General features: G+C 41.6%; 1 protein-coding gene across 8 annotated transcripts in view; it reads left to right on the forward strand.

The window, feature by feature from the left end:
* Positions 1-15,663, forward strand: part of CCP110 (centriolar coiled-coil protein 110) — a 28,588-nt gene extending 12,925 nt beyond the window's left edge. For 5 of the 8 annotated variants that reach the window (XM_082200055.1, XM_082200053.1, XM_082200056.1 and 2 more), the window contains exons 6-15: positions 1,191-1,374; positions 1,632-1,759; positions 2,792-2,908; positions 3,731-3,832; positions 5,470-5,586; positions 7,115-7,209; positions 9,004-9,066; positions 9,217-9,276; positions 11,291-11,373; positions 14,330-15,663. In XM_082200055.1, coding sequence (XP_082056181.1) covers positions 1,191-1,374; positions 1,632-1,759; positions 2,792-2,908; positions 3,731-3,832; positions 5,470-5,586; positions 7,115-7,209; positions 9,004-9,066; positions 9,217-9,276; positions 11,291-11,373; positions 14,330-14,382 — 1,002 coding nt within the window. In that variant the 3' untranslated portion in view covers positions 14,383-15,663. The remainder of the gene's footprint in view (positions 1-1,190; positions 1,375-1,631; positions 1,760-2,791; positions 2,909-3,730; positions 3,833-5,469; positions 5,587-7,114; positions 7,210-9,003; positions 9,067-9,216; positions 9,277-11,290; positions 11,374-14,329) is intronic. The other 3 variants (XM_082200052.1, XM_082200057.1, XM_082200058.1) reach the window with 3 other exon arrangements.

Genomic DNA, 15,663 nt, shown 5'->3' on the forward strand with positions numbered 1-15,663 from the left:
CGAACAAAACTTAAGCATGCACATTAGCCTCCAGGTAGAGCAACACTATCCATTGTTAAAGTACTGCAAAATAAGCACCAGGTCATGTCGGTGGGCTATTTTAATACTGAGATGGAAAGGGCTTCCCAGGAGGCTGTGGCATAATTAATGTATGCTTTCAGAGTTGTGTCCAAAAGGCAATAAAAGCTGTTGGGAATCATTCCATGGGCAGGAGGCAGACAGTTGCTATGCTCAGTGTGTGTCTGCCGCCAAACACATTTGCGTTAGCAAATGGAGAGACTTCAGGAACAAGGAAGGGATGAGTTGGGTTCGGTCTGCAGGACCTGCAGAAGCTCACATGGGCTGGGATATTGTCTGCTTGTGCTGCTGAAGTTAAGATTCCAGGATGAAAGGCTCTCTACATACTGTATGTAAGCTGCGCTGTGCTTATCTGAGAAGGTGTGTGTGTGTGTGTTTAGGTATGAAAATAAATAGAGCACTTGACACGTTCTTGTGCACCCTAAGAGGTCCTATTAGAATCCTTAAAATTTTGGTGGTAGTGAAGTGAGGAAGCACTTAAGATTGAACATGCAGGGCCTGAGTACAACAGCACAGTCTCTGCTCTGAATACCCATTAATTGCTATTCAGAGGTAAACGGACCCTGTAGTTTGAACACAACTAGTAGCCATTCCTTTTTTCTGCCTGATCATACCATGGGTCCCTTATTGTGATGCCAAAAAGCTATTTGTAGGCTCCTTCCAAATTTGCCCATTTTGTGGGGGGAATTAACTCTGGGACCTACAGGGTCCCGTCCATTTTTAATCCCACTCACTGATCCTGATAACAATGAACGATATATTTTAAAGCTGCAAATAGTATAGAATAGTCGATGGAAAAGTCTTTTGGATGGCAGCCTTGAAGATTTGCATTTCTGGCTGTGCCTGCTTTTGTACTTCATCTGTGCTCACTTTCACATGCGTCCCCTGGTAGTTTATTTTTTTAGACACACTTTAGGGTTTACATAAAGGCTGCCAGGAAGGCAGCCAAGCAGAGTTTGCAGAGGAGGAGGTTCCACAAGTGTAGGGTCACCGTTGCATGTGGACAGACCAACTGATTGGCGGCCATTTGGGGTATTGTTTGTGAAGGTTTTAATAGAGGCATTTCCATTTTTTTGTTGTTGTAATCCAATCCATTTTTTTCCATCCTTCAGGAGATAGAAGAACAGGAATGGAGACTTAAAGGGGAGAACAATGCAATTGCTGAAACAGACATTCCCCAAATTGCTATTGGCAGTGGGAAGGATTTGGAGTGGAGAAGGATCAGTGACACTCGCTTGTTGGAATCTGTGCTGACTCGAGTGGAAACCATCCACAGCACAAGCTCAGAGAGTGCTGGTAAAAATGGAAAGCGTATTGATTTTCATATGCAACCTGATTTTAAATAATCCATGAAGAACTTGCTCCTTAGATCAGCCTTAATTTTTAATGGAATTTTATGTGCTGGCTACATGGAGATTTTAGGAGCAAAAAGTAATTCTTTCCTTCTCTCCCCTGCTTCCCCCCCCAAAAAGATGAGTGAGTATGAAAAACATGGGCATTTTTTCTGGATATTCATTTACTTAATCATGATTTTTTAAACTTTTTAAATGCAGGTTTTGCCAATACCACTATGGCTGGTTCGACCGCTGAATCTCCATTCTACCTTTGGGAACCACCAGCAAGTGGAAAATCTGTTTTAACAACCAGGTCCATTAACAGGAGTAAAATGAGATGGTCTCAGGTGGGGAACTCATTATTTACAGGAGTACATAGTAAAGCTTTTGATGAAAAAGCTCTTTTATTTGAATTTTGCTAATATTCTATGTACTTTATAAATTCAGTGTTAATTGCTTCCTCTGCCTCCACCCCTTTCAATATGCCATTTCTATTAAATGTAAATACAGACTCCATGGGTTGTATCCAGTGTTAGTCCTACTGAGAGTAGACTCATTGAAGCTAATGGTCATGACTGATTTAGATCTATTATTTTCAGTATCTCTACCCTGAATAAAGGTTAGTTCAGTCCAGCCTTTTGACTCCAGATTTGGCAAAGAGAGCAACAGAATGTGATAAGTCTGGACAGTATTTGAACTCCACTCTGCTAATTTTGTTAAAAGCAATGCCATTTTACGGAATAGTAAGTGTACAATTGTAGAAATAGTTTCATTGCTTTTAGTTCACTGAGTTCACTTGAAATTTTACGTTATTGTACATGGCTTCAGTCACTTTCGATTGTGAAGCAGTTCATAAATGTGCAAATTACAAAAACGGATAAATGTAAAATGAACCTAAGAGTCATGCTGGCTCAGAACGAAGGCCAGTCTAGTCCAACGTTCTGTTCACAGTGGCCAGTCAGATACTTACTAGAAGCTGCAAGCAGGACAAGCACAAATTCTCTCTCCCTAGTCACATTCCCAAGCAACTGGTATTTGGAGGCACCTCCAGTACTGGAGACAAAACAGAGCTTTCACTTCTGGCAGCCATTGATCGCCTTGCCCTCCATGGATTTAATCTAATACCAATCAAGTTGGTGGCCTTCACTACATCTTGTAGCCAATTTCATAGTTTAAACAATGCACTCTGTGAAGAAGTACTTATTGTCCTTAATCATCCAACATTCAGCCTTGTTGGATGACCCCTGGGTCAACCTAGATGCTACGCAAGAGGGAGAATACCTTCTCTTCTTCCTTGCCATTCATAAATGTGTGTGTGTGGCAGGGGAGAGCATATCAACTCCTGATTACATGGTACCATCTTACTCTTTCTCTTTAAGGTATACAGCCCTGAGATGAAAAGAAAATTGAACAAGATCTCTGCTCTGGCAAAAGGATTTCTAACTCGCAGGCTCTTGCAAACAGAGAAGCTGAAGCAGCTTAGGCAAACTGTGAAAGTAAGGAGCCATCTGCAGTCCGCCCTTATGTGTAATCAACACTGTGCATGTGGTTTTCTTTTTATCTGCAACAGCCATTTTACAAATTAGAGATTCCTTTCTGAAACTGGAGCCGCTGCTGCTTCCCTCTTCTCTTTTGCCCAGCTGTTCTTTATATCCCCCACCCCGCATGCCAAGCCCTCCTGTCTTTTCTCCCCCCCCCCACAGCTCCTCCTCCAATTCTCAACCAACAACACACACTACCTAGCAGTCTTCTGTGAGTCTTAATCCCCACTTCTGGAAGGCTGCAGGTTTTTCGACCACTGCCCCCTCCATCACACAACACCAGAACGAGAGTCTCTGGGAATCAAGGCAGCTTTTAAAACAAATCGTAGTTTTACTTGTGAAGTGCACTTGAACTGCTGGAGGGTTACCGGCAGATTTCGATAGTATGACCATGTATTTAGTATAGGTTAAAAAAAAGAAAAGCTGCAGAATATAGAGCTGTGTGCACATGATCAGGAGGCCTTGAAAAGAACAATTTCAGTAAACCAGGAACCTGTGACCTCTCAGATGTTCTTGAACAGCCTGGCCCAGCGTGACCAGTGATAAAAAATGATAGTAGTTGCACTGCCAACCATATCTGGAGAGCCATAAGGTCCTCCATCTGTGCATTAAGCCTGGGGTGGAGTAATTTCAGCTGATGCAATAGATCTTATCCTACATCTCGTAGCCCTGTAACCTCTTCCCTCCAATCTGCTGGTGATTTGCTTTTTAATTCAATAGGAAATGAATCCCCCCCCCCCCCCATTGCTGAGCCAGACATGTGTGGGTTTTTCTTAGGACACAATGGAATTCATTAGAAACTTCCAGTCAGAAGCTCCGTTAAAGAGAGGAAGTGTTTCAGCTCAAGATGCTAACCTGCAGGAGAGAGTGGCCGCTCAGGTGATGTATAGTCTGAAATGCACACCTTTATGAGTTTATGCTAGTGAAATTTATATTATTTTACTGTATGTTTGGCCTGCTTCTCAGATAGTTATTGTCTTCCAAGGCAGATCACATCCTTTTCTTGAAGAATAAGAAGACAGGCCCTGCCCATCAGGTTTACAAGGAAAAAAGCGATGAGACACAAGGAAACTGGGTGGGGGGAGATCAGGTCTTGAAGGTCAGAATTTGCTGGTGAGCTATAAGCAGTTTGGCCCTGCTCACCTGTCCTTGCTGGTGTTCTTACTTCATTATCTACTGGTGGCTTTTATTCCTTTGGCTGATACCAGATTGTCCTCTCCCTTTGATTCTGCAGTCCCAGGACAGATACCCATAGGAATCAAGTGTCCTTTCAGGCAGCCAGAGGGGACACAAACTCCATGTAACTACTTTTTCTCTGTCAGACATTGAATTTGAATGTTGACTTCTACATTGGGTCAACATATGTCATGGGGCAGGAGGAGCTGAAGCCTCTTGGTGCAATAAAAGAAAAGAGGTTCATTGGGCCTAATGTGTTTCAATTTTGATTAGACCCTTCATTAAGGCATTATAAAAGAAAACACTGTTCTCAAAATTCTCTTTTACAAAGTGTTTACTGTGTAATTACCTGAAACCTGTTGGGCCTAATGAATCAATTTTGTGCATTTTGAAGGTTTATCTTCTGTTTCCTGCATTAATGCCTCCTTTCCCTTTCCCCCCTTCCATATGCATCATGCCAAGACACAGTTTAGAACGCCAACAGTGGTTTGAGCTTCCAAACGTGCAAGAGCCAATCCATGGTTTGGAGCTGCTTGGCATTCCTGTGGCCCCCAGGGGTGTTGGATCACAAATGTGGTTTGTTGGTTCAGATGTCTCTACAAACCATGACTAGTGCAAACCATGGTTTGCAAAAACCGCTTCAAGCCATGTTTCACTAAATTTGCTTTATTGACTTATTGCAAACAATGGTTTGTGAATTCTGACATAATGCCAAACCGTAGTTGAGCATCTTTCAACCATGATTTGAGAAGATGTCTAAATTAAACCTCTGTTGTAGTGATACAGATATTTTGACACTTCAGAGAATTCTTCCTTTGGGCAAATTTTCTCATCCCTTCTGTATATTCTAGCCCTGAATGGCTTCTCAAGAGAGGCACAAGATTATCTCTCCATCTTATGCCCAGCTTAGTATCAATGCTTGACCTTGGGTGGTCCATGGAGTGACTTGATTTCTGTTGGACTACTGTCAGCTCTGTCTTAGTTTCTTCACCCTGAGTCATTTGAGATCCAGTCTGTGTGGGATCCAGTTGTTCACAGAAATAACTAAATGGCACACCTTAAAATATTTACTTGCCTTTTATTTTATTTTTTAGTTATTTATTACATTTTATATACCCCCAAGCTCAGATGTGGTGTACGTGGTTCTCCCCTCCCCATTTTATTTTCACAACAGCCCTGTGAGGTAGATTGAGAGACAGTGACTAGCCCAGGATTATCCAGTGAGTGTCTTGGCTGGGTGGGAATTCAAAGCCTGGTCTCCCAGCTCACAGTATAACTCTGTTACACCACACTGGCTTTCATTGCCATTGCATTTCATAGGGGTTTCTTCTCTCCCACAGTTGCGAGCAGCTTTGTATGACATTCATGATATCTTCTTCATAATGGAAGTGTCTGAGAGAATGAGTATCCTGAGTCATGATCGAGAGGTTCGCAAAGAAAAAATGCTCCGGCAACTGGTGTGTTGCAGCACTGCTTAATTTAAGAATATGTTTAACTAGTTTTTGCACTGATACATTTTCCCCCCTCTTGTGACCCTGAATTGCTCATATTACTGGTTGCTTTCAGGTGAAAATTGTTGGTTAACAGTTGTGTGCATGAGAAACCCTTCTTCCAGGGAGCTCAGGCAAATCATCAAATAACAACACATCTGATAACACACTATTCAACCAATATTTTTTTTTTTATTATTATTTTTACCCTGCTGTTCAGCCAAAAAGGCTTACATGTAACCAAAACAAGACAGCCTTTATTTATGCTTACAGTCTAAATAATAATAATGATAATAAATAATAAATACAGTCTTTAAAAAATTACAGTCTAAAAAAGCACAACACACGAGGAAAACGGAACCAGGAGGGAAGAGGAAAATCAAAACTCGGCACCAATTTCTAAGCAGATGTGTTTCTTTATCAACTAGCTGGTCTAATTCAGGGACAGGAGGTGCCCAATGGAGTTGCAGCTCCAGCAAAGTTGATGAAATGAGTCTTGCTTCCTATCTCTTCCACTGAGGCACTCTGATGAGAGTTGAGGGAGACGAGGCCTGACATTAAAGCAGAACAGAAGGGGCAATCTCTGCTTCTCAGCTCTCCCAGTGCTGGAAAGCTTAGGAGAACCATTGGCCCTCATGGTCTAGTTTTCAGTGCAGAGCCTTTATTTATTTAGTTACTTACTTATTTTATTTAGGGAGGATCATTCCATCAGGTGTGCCCCCACCGGCAGTGTGAAGGGGTGGAAGCCTAGATGAGAAATAATCTGAGAGGGCCCTGTGTGGGGCGGTAATATCCCCATTATTCTCTAGGCTGCCACAAACACTCTTCTCCCAGGCCTTTGTCTGATTAAACAGTTTATGGCCTTTTAAACTGTGTTGGGGGTATTGTTTTTGTTTGTTGCTACTTTATATATTTTTGAGTTTTTATATTGTAAACCGCCTGGTGATCCTCAGATGGAGTATAGAAATTTAACAAATAAAAGAGATAAATAAATAAAAACACGTAGGGAACAATTCTCCCCAATAGCAAAGCTAAGCTGGTCATTGGTTACAAGGCTGTAGGGAAAATGGGCCACTAATAAACAAGGGGGCAGTATCTACATCATTGAGGAAAACCCAAAACCAAAGTTTGCAGAAATCCAAAAAGCATTTAGAGAGAGAAACCTGAAAGGACAGTCAAGTCTCCCAGCATCAGATAAATGATGATATCCCATGTAGGGCAGAACCTGTCTTAAATTCAGTTCGGACCCCCTGAAATCCTCTGGGAACATTAAGCTAGCATAAAAAAGTAAGAACCGGATTTCTTCGGAGAGTCAATTGATAAAAATGTGTGGAACTGGGGGGAAACTTCAAGCACCATCTTAAGTGTCTCTATGCAGGATGAAGTCCCATTATGTGTACTGCAGCCTTTAGAACATTATGTGTACTGATTATGCTTTGGTCTGAATCTAGGTTTTATTAGTAGCAATGCTAATATCTAAAATTGTCCTGCGTAGGATAAAGCAAAGGGCCCAAGAGACAGAGCAACACTTTCTACAGCTACACAGAAGTCTCTGGACAGGAAGAAATATATGAAGTATGTGGGGAAACGGTAAAGGAAGCATATGCTGATGTATTTAGATGTGCATGGCTAGATGTGTGGGCAGAATAGCCTGTTGCATGTTAAGTCGTCTGTGATTCTTGTGAAAGGGAAGGAAACAAGTTAAGTTTCTGTTCTAACATTTTCCTGCCTCATACTTCTTTAGTGATGTGTCATGATCGGCATAAACTTAGGAATCGGAACTCTTGTTGACGGATTACCTTAATTCAGGATGTTCTTCCATATAAAATAGCTAGAACATTTGCCAGATTCTTTCTTCGGGGTGTATCCAGCTAAGTTGTGCTCAGAGTAGACACACTGAAATTGATCCAAGGTACAGTTGTGCCTTGGTACTAGAATGCCTTGGTACGGGTACGTTTTGGCTCCTGAACGCCACAAACCCAAAAGTGTGTGTTCCGGTTTGCAAACGTTCTTTGGAAGCTGAACATCCGATGTGGCTTCCGATTGAGTGCAGGAAGCTCCTGCAGCCAATCGGAAGCCATGCCTTGGTTTTCGAATGTCGAATGGACTTCCAGAACGGATTCCGTTCGAGAACCAAGGTACGACTGTACTCACATCCATTTTCTTTAGTGGGTCTGATATCTCCCAAATAGTTCATATAAATAAGAATCTAGATTTTTTTTGTTGTAGCCAAGTTGCACACCCCTCCAGCTTTTCCCCAGTTTATTCTGGTCTGCTGAGCAAGTGGGTTGCTGCAGGTATTTGCACATCTCTTTAAAGTAGGCCCTTATCTTTCTCCTACCTTGCACCCCTCTTCTTGCCCTGTGCCCGCTTTCCTTTGCCCTTTCCATACATTCTGCCCTGCAGCATGGTTAGATGTCAGTTACTGCAGACGGATTGAAGCCAGACTGTCTGGCTTCTGGATCACTACATGAGGAAATACAGTGAGGAAGAGACTATCAGGAAGCAAATTACATGTAAGTTATGTACAGAACTGGTAGCAAAACATCTGTGAGCATATTGGATATGCTTTCTTCTTCCAAGGTGATTAGGCTGCACTCGGAGAATGTTTGTTCTCTGCTAACCATACTCAGCCATTTCCCTGTGATCCTTGGCACACATTTTTCCTCCCTGGCACAATTTCCCCCCTTAGGCTAGAGTGGATGAGTTTTGCACCAAAATTAACCATGACCAAGACTAATCAGTGTGTCTCTTGAGCAACCCACTCAAAACAGGGTTTAAATCATGGTTATAAGTTCCAACCCTGGTTAGTCTTCACTATGATTAAGGTTGTTACCAGCATTGTGTCTTGATCCCAGCAAGACCATGGATTCTTGCTACGTACACTAAATGCTTGGAGCAACTTCCTGTTCAGTGCTCGGTATTACTATACTCCCTTGTAGAAAAGGAATGAGGAACCTTCTTGGCCCGTGGGCCAAATATTTATGTCCCCACCCTCATAGGCTGATTTTGACAGGTGAGGGATGAACACCTTTCAAAGCGCAGTGCTTCACAAACACCTGGCAATCAGCGCTTGGGAAGTCAGGCTCTTGGAAAGTGCTGTGCAAGAGGCTTTGCAGGCACTCTAGCAATGGGCAGGGACTGCAAAGCCCCTTTCACCCAAGCCCCATCTTTCCTAGCCCCACACAAGTGGGACTGTGGCTGTAGAGCCAAAGGAAGAGGCCTCATAGGCTTGCAGGCTGTAGGTTTCCCTTTTCTTTGGTAGAGCATTCAAATTTCTGACTTTCTCTGTTTAGGTACCTGTGGGAAATAAAACCAAATATTTACTTGATTTCCATCCCAGTAGCTCTTTTGCATATATCTGTGTATTTTATTTTTCTGTAGGCCTTCCGAAATGGGAATGCCAAATAAAAAAACAATTTTGAAACAGAAGACGCCAGAAAACAGGTTTGTAAAAATAGTATTTTTTGAATCCTCTCCCCCCCCCTCCGTGCAGTATATAATGGTTACTTTATTTTTGCCCTCATGACCTTTGCTGCTCTCTAGGAATATAGTTTGTCTGATTGTAAGATTCTAATGATAAGTCTTCCTTTACAGAGTTCTTCAGCCAAACCAGGGTCAAAATGCTCCTGTTCAAAGACTCCTTTACAGACAAGGGTAAGAGCACACTTACTTTCTGTAGCTGAAATGCTTTTTATTTGTTTGTTTATTGCATTTACGAGTCACTTTCCATGAAACACCCCGAAAAGATTTAACAATTAAAAAGCAACAATAAAGAAATGTTTTCTGCACTTTTGCACTTGTTTCTCAAACAGTACCTAACCATCGTTTGGCTACAGCTCAGTGTGTGTCTAGAGGAGATGACTTGGGTTTCCAAAAGCCTTGTGTGATGTGATATTTTTCAAGGATGAAAGAGTATTTTAAAATATTAATAATAATAATGGTGTACGTGGTACATATTGCGAGGGAAGGATACAGGCTAAAATCGACTCTGAGGAATGTTGCTTACGATTGCCTGAAAGAAAAATGGATACACTCCCCAAATGGGTTAGATGGTGCCTATTTTATTGGACTAGCTGGGATTAGAGTAATAAGCAGAACACTTCTTCCTGAATAAGTTGTAGAGTCGTACCTTGGATCCCAAATGCCTTGGTACTTGGACGTTTTGGCTCCCGAACGCCGCAAACCCAGAAGTGAGTGTTCTGGTTTGCGAACATTCTTTGGAACCCGAACGCCTGATGGGGTTTCCGCGGCTTCCGATTGGCTGCAGGAGCTTCCTGCAGCCAATCAGAAGCCACATTTTGGTTTCTGAACGTTTTGGAAGTCAAATGGACTTCTGGAACGGATTCCATTCGACTTCCAAGGTACGACTGTATTTGCAGTTTGAAAGCTTAGCCCTAATACCAAATTGGTTTAATAAAAGGTGGGATCAAACTTGTTTGGGGACATCAGAACTTTATTCTGATATCTTTTGAGGTCTATGAAAAACCGTTAGCACCAGTGCAAAGATATAGTGCTAATAAGGCACCTGAACTTCCAGTTTTCATTGTAATATCTAGCCATGTGGGTTCATCTTGTCTCCGATTTGCAATCTTATAGCTCCCTGCAATGTAATTTTGGTTCAGTTACATTTTTCTTCCTTTGATCAAAATACGTTTTGTTTATAAAGATCATGTGGGCACTTTTAAAAATGAGTAAAAACGATTTTTTAAAACCATGGTTTGGCACTGACATGAGCAAAGCCTCGTGCTTGCATGTTCCCTCCTCCCCTCCCTTCTCTTTCATGCTTTATTTTTAGTCAGCTACTTGCACTTCAGCTAGAAACCGCAGTTTATATCCAAACCACAAAACCGGCTCTTACAAAGCTGGATTGCAGGCTAGGATCAACCTATAGTTTGTAGTCCTGGGTTAGAAGGATCACACAGACTATAATTTGCTGGACTATTGTTCTGTCAAGCTCCATTTTGTCTATGCTGATAAGGAGCCACTTTCCAGGGGTTTCAGATGGGAGTCTGCAGATGCCAGTGATTGAACCTGGAACCTGCTGCACACAAAACAGGTTATTTAGCACTGAGCTGCTACTGTTGCTTCCCCTCCAACTCCAAACCAGCTTAAATTAAAGTAGGACTGCCTAATTAAAACAGCAGAGAAGTGTAGAACTCAAGTATTAACTTACTAATCCAGTCATGTAGAGTGTTGACATGTGTATTAACCTGGTTTTTAGCTCATCGTTTGTTTTAATTAATTTTTGAAAGTTTAAAAATAATTGCTTTAAGCGTTTTTTTAACTTTATGGTCTTATTCTTTTCGTAAACGTCTTTTAGGTTTTACTGTAATCAAGCAATATAGAAATCTTGTGAATTAAACAAAACGGAGCGTGACGTGGGAGTGTGTGAGCATGAGAGTTATTCATGTGTTGCCAAACCGTAGTCGGGAATAAACACGTGAATCAACTGGTTGGAGTTATTTTGTTTTTTTAATAACATTGATGCTATTGTGTTCCTAATTAATGGGAATTCCACAATAGGAACATTTGCAGAATGCCATGTAGTTTATTGTATTGCTGTGGAATACTCTGGCAAAGAACGATTTTTGATTATTGTTGTTGTTTTTCGAAACAGCATTTTAGCTTGGATGCAAGTGACTTATTAACTCCTTTTATATTCAATCAGAACCCCTAAGACCTCAGTGAAGGGGGCTGAGCAAAATAGAAAGAAGCCCTCAGAGAGCAGAGTGTCTAACAAGGCCCTTTCAGGTGTGTAAAAATAAAAAGTGTGCTTGGATCTTATTTAACAAAGAAAAGAGTAAGTTGTTCATATAAAGAGGCTTAAGTAGCATATGTTTCTGCAGTTGCTGCACCAGCTATGCTCTAGCTCTGCTATACTAACCCTGACTGAAATTAATGCAAAGCATAGTTGTGATCACCCAACTGCATGAATACAATAGATTCATTTTAGTCCACTTGCACACTCCAGCATAATCACACTTGGAAAAGCTTCAGATACAGAGCATTCCTAATTTTTTTAATGGTATGTATTTCTGTTTTGCATAGATAACCTGCAATTAATACTCTTGGGGTGCCTGAATACTATTGTGCTTTAAAATAAATAAACTTCCTGGCTGAAACACACGTACACTCCTCACTTACATTATTGTGCACGATTTCTCCATATGTAAATATATATTGTTCCATAAATATACACATGTATATTTATAAATATATATGTGTATGTGTGTGTGTGTATATATAATATGGTAAGTACAAAGTATTGTTTTACCATATATTCTACTAATGATGCTGTGCATGCCTATTGTTTTTGAGGTCCTGTAGACTGAAGAGTTTAAAGAGGTCAATTTTTATCTGCAAAAAAGGAGGGTAAAATAATGCAGAAAGAATCCTCCCGCTTTTTCCATTGCGGCTGGCTTATTCTGTTTTCACAGTTGTGCCGTGAATACCTTGCTTCAGGTATCCATCCTCTTAAAACACGAATTTTACTTATTTCAGCTATTTATATCCTCCCTTAGTTGAAGGTTCTCAGGTTAGCTCTTCTGTAAGGAACAACGGGCACCAATGGAAGCAGGAATACAAAGACCGGCGGTAAATCAAACCAGCTTGTCACAGTTCCCAAACGCTATAGGAAGCAGCTGTGTATTTGAATAATGGTGTATCGGGCCCAGAAATGGACGAGGACTCTGCCAATAGCAGGAGAGGCCCACCTGTTGTCACCTGTGCCACTCACTCCTTCCTCTCCCCCGTCCTGAGGCTCTTGCCTCCTTGGATGGGAAAGACGTAGCAAAGGATATGGGCTGGCGTTGTGCCCTCTGAGCATTTGAATTTAACACTTGAGGAATGCCACTGATTTAGTGCTTTGTCCAATGCTGGTCCTGTGGCAAACAGATACAGTGGTGCCCCGCAAGACGAATGACTCGCAAGACGGAAAACCCGCTAGACGAATGGATTTTCCGTTTTGGAGGTGCTTCGCAAAACGAATTTCCTATGGGCTTGCTTCGCAAGATGAAAATGTCTTGCGAGTTCCTGCGGGGTTCCCCCCCCCTTTCCCAAGCCGCTAAGCCGCTTATCAGCTGATTCGCTAAGCCCGCTAAGCCGCTAATGGGCTTGCTTCGCAAGACGAAAAAACCGCAAGACGAAGAGACTCGCGGAACGGATTCTTTTCGTCTTGCGAGGCACCACTGTAGGTATAGAAAGCATTATTTAGTGGTAGAAAAGCTCAAGATCACTGAATCGCACCCTACGCTACTGTCATTTCCTCCACTTTGAGCATTGCACGTAGTTTTCCATCGTTTGTTTTTAGATCTTTTAATCGTGCAATAATAATGATTTTATTTCTTACGTGCATTTCTTTTCCACTTCCGTAGTTGAGAGCTGATCATCATCTTCAAGCACTGTTTCTGAAAATTAGACCTATAGGCTTAACATGCACAAATGATCCAAACCTGTGGGTATATTAGGATCATTTCAAGCCCCCACCTGGACTTGGAAGTTCACTGGGTAATCTTGGCCCAGTCACTGCCTCTCAGAGCCGAACCTGCCTCACAGAATTGTTGTGAGGATTAAATGTTGGGGCGGGGGGGGGGGACTGCATGCACCAAAGACCAAAATAGCTGAATCAAGGCCCAAACAACCATACATGCAGCCAGTCATCCAGTTCACCCTGCCTGATTGAGCATCCAAGCCCAAGTGAGCAAATAACTCCTCCCCTGGGAGAGACCAACTCTAGTCTCTTCTTCCAAACTGAAGGATGGGGCAAACTCGTCCCTGCCAAATGCAAGAATGTTGGTGTTCCATGTGAAGCAGAAGTCAATTTTTCTTAGTGAACTTTATTTTCCAGGACGTAGCATGTGTGACACTTCCTCCAAAGAAGGTCACGGGGGAATTTTACACAGATCACAAGCTCATGCTCTCTTTTTACTCAGTGTGCGCTTCCAATGGTTTGATCCATCTGCTGTTGCCTCAGCTTTCTGCTATTTCAAGACTGTGCAGTTAGAATTTCCACAAAGGAATATTTCTGGATTTGGATACTTTTTATGGCTCTTATCAGGTGTGTTTTCTGCACTTAATGTGAAGGCGTGGATTTCCTATACAGTTGTACCTTGGAACCCGAACGAACACCACAAACTCCTGAACGCCACAAACCCGGAAGTGATTGTTCCACTTTGCGAACGTTCTTTTGGAACCCGAACATCCAGCGGGGCTTCCGTGGCTTCTGATTGGCTGCAGGAGCTTCCTGCAGCCAGTCAAAAGCCTCGATTTGGTTTTCAAACGTTTTGGAAGTCGAATGGACTTCTGGAATGGATTCCGTTCGACTTCCAAGGTACGACTGTACTATGGATATAGAAAGCTGTTGCCCATTCCATCTGATAAAGCCTTCTTGGTGTGGACCTGTCCTGCTTCCTTGAAGTTCAATTATTGAGCGCTGAAGCAGCTGCTACATAGAACTAACAACAGAAGAAACTGAAAAATGGCTCTTCGGTGTTGATAACTATTTTTTTGCCATGCATTTATGCACAGCGTGGTTAGTTTTCACATAACTTTTTGAAGGTGTTTATACAATTACAGTTTTGAAATGCAGATTTATAAAGGGATAGTTCATCTGCGTCGGCATTATTACTGCTTGCTTATAACACGCAGTAGGCATTTTAAATAAGTAACACTTCAGTTAAAAAAAATGTTCTTTCCCCTTTGCTTTTAGGAGTATATGCCGGAAAAACCCAAAGAAAGAAGCCAAATGTTGTGACAACTTAAGAAGGCAGCATTCTCTTGGCTAAGCGGCTGATCAGTCTGTAAATGTTCTCCACTGGTTCTGGTCTTCCTGCTGTCACACATGATGCTTTGAATCAACAAGGATACGTTTTGTGATACGAGATTTCTCAGAGATAGCCGCCAGAATGAAAAGGGAACTGGACAGCATAACAAACTTGAAGAAGCATTTATCCTGCATGTTTCAACCCCCTCATGTATCCATTAACTTATACTCGAAACTGTGATCTACATTGTGCATCCTCAGGAAAATATGTATGTGGTGATTCTTAGGAGAACATTTTTGCAAACTTGAACCTGTGCTGCACTCTTTATAGGGCAGCAAATGAACTCAAAATGGCAGTTTGTACATTCTGCATTAACAGTTGTCTATATCATTCTGTATATTTAATTAAACATTCAGCTTCAGCTGTGTTGATTGTCTTTGGCAGCTGCCATGCTTTTAACCATGCATAGCCTTGCCTCAAGTCTAAGCCACTTTGGCCCCACTGAAAGTCAGCGAGGCAAAGTTTGGCCTTTCATTGCAGCAAGAAGTGTCAAGCATTTCTGGTGGTTGGCGCTGTTAGCTTCGCAGCATAAATACAGGTTGCTGCTTTCACCTGCCACGGTAACATAAATTTGATTTTTGTAGTAGGCAAATTTGAATGTGCAGTCAGCACCCCCATCTCACCAAATCAAAGCTTTGAATTGCCAGTTTCCCTCCCTAAATACAAAGAGGACACAAGTGTATATAAAATATAGTAACAACAGTTATTTAGGAGGCTTCTTTTGCTACTACACATTTGTCTTTTGTATATATATTTTTCTCTAAATGAAAGGTTTTGGATTTTTTTTTAATGAAGAAAAGGATACTCTTTCCTCCCATTTGGGGGACAGGATTGTAGCAAACTCTTTTTGGTTTCTGAGGGCTAATCCTCCAAGAAATTCTATTCTTGCAGTTACTGAGGAATAATAAATATTTGTAAGAATAATGTGTGAATTTTGCAACTTGGCTTTGGCCTTAAATCCAGCTGGATTCCCAGAAAGTGAAATTCTTACATTACCAAAGCCATGTCTGAAAAAGGGACATATTTATGTAAGTTATTTGTACTTGCTGTTTTAGACACGAGATGAATTACTTAGATCTTGGTGTGGCTATGAAATGTTGAATCAAATGCAGTCGTGTTGAGAAATGTATAGATCTAATCTGCCAACTGGCATTAGATAATTGTGCTATAGCTTATTCAGTGCACAGAGAACTATTAAACTTGATTATATGATATTGAA

Source organism: Podarcis vaucheri, assembly GCF_965113315.1.
Source record: "Podarcis vaucheri genome assembly, chromosome: 14".
In the NCBI taxonomy this organism is placed as follows: Eukaryota; Metazoa; Chordata; class Lepidosauria; order Squamata; family Lacertidae; genus Podarcis; species Podarcis vaucheri.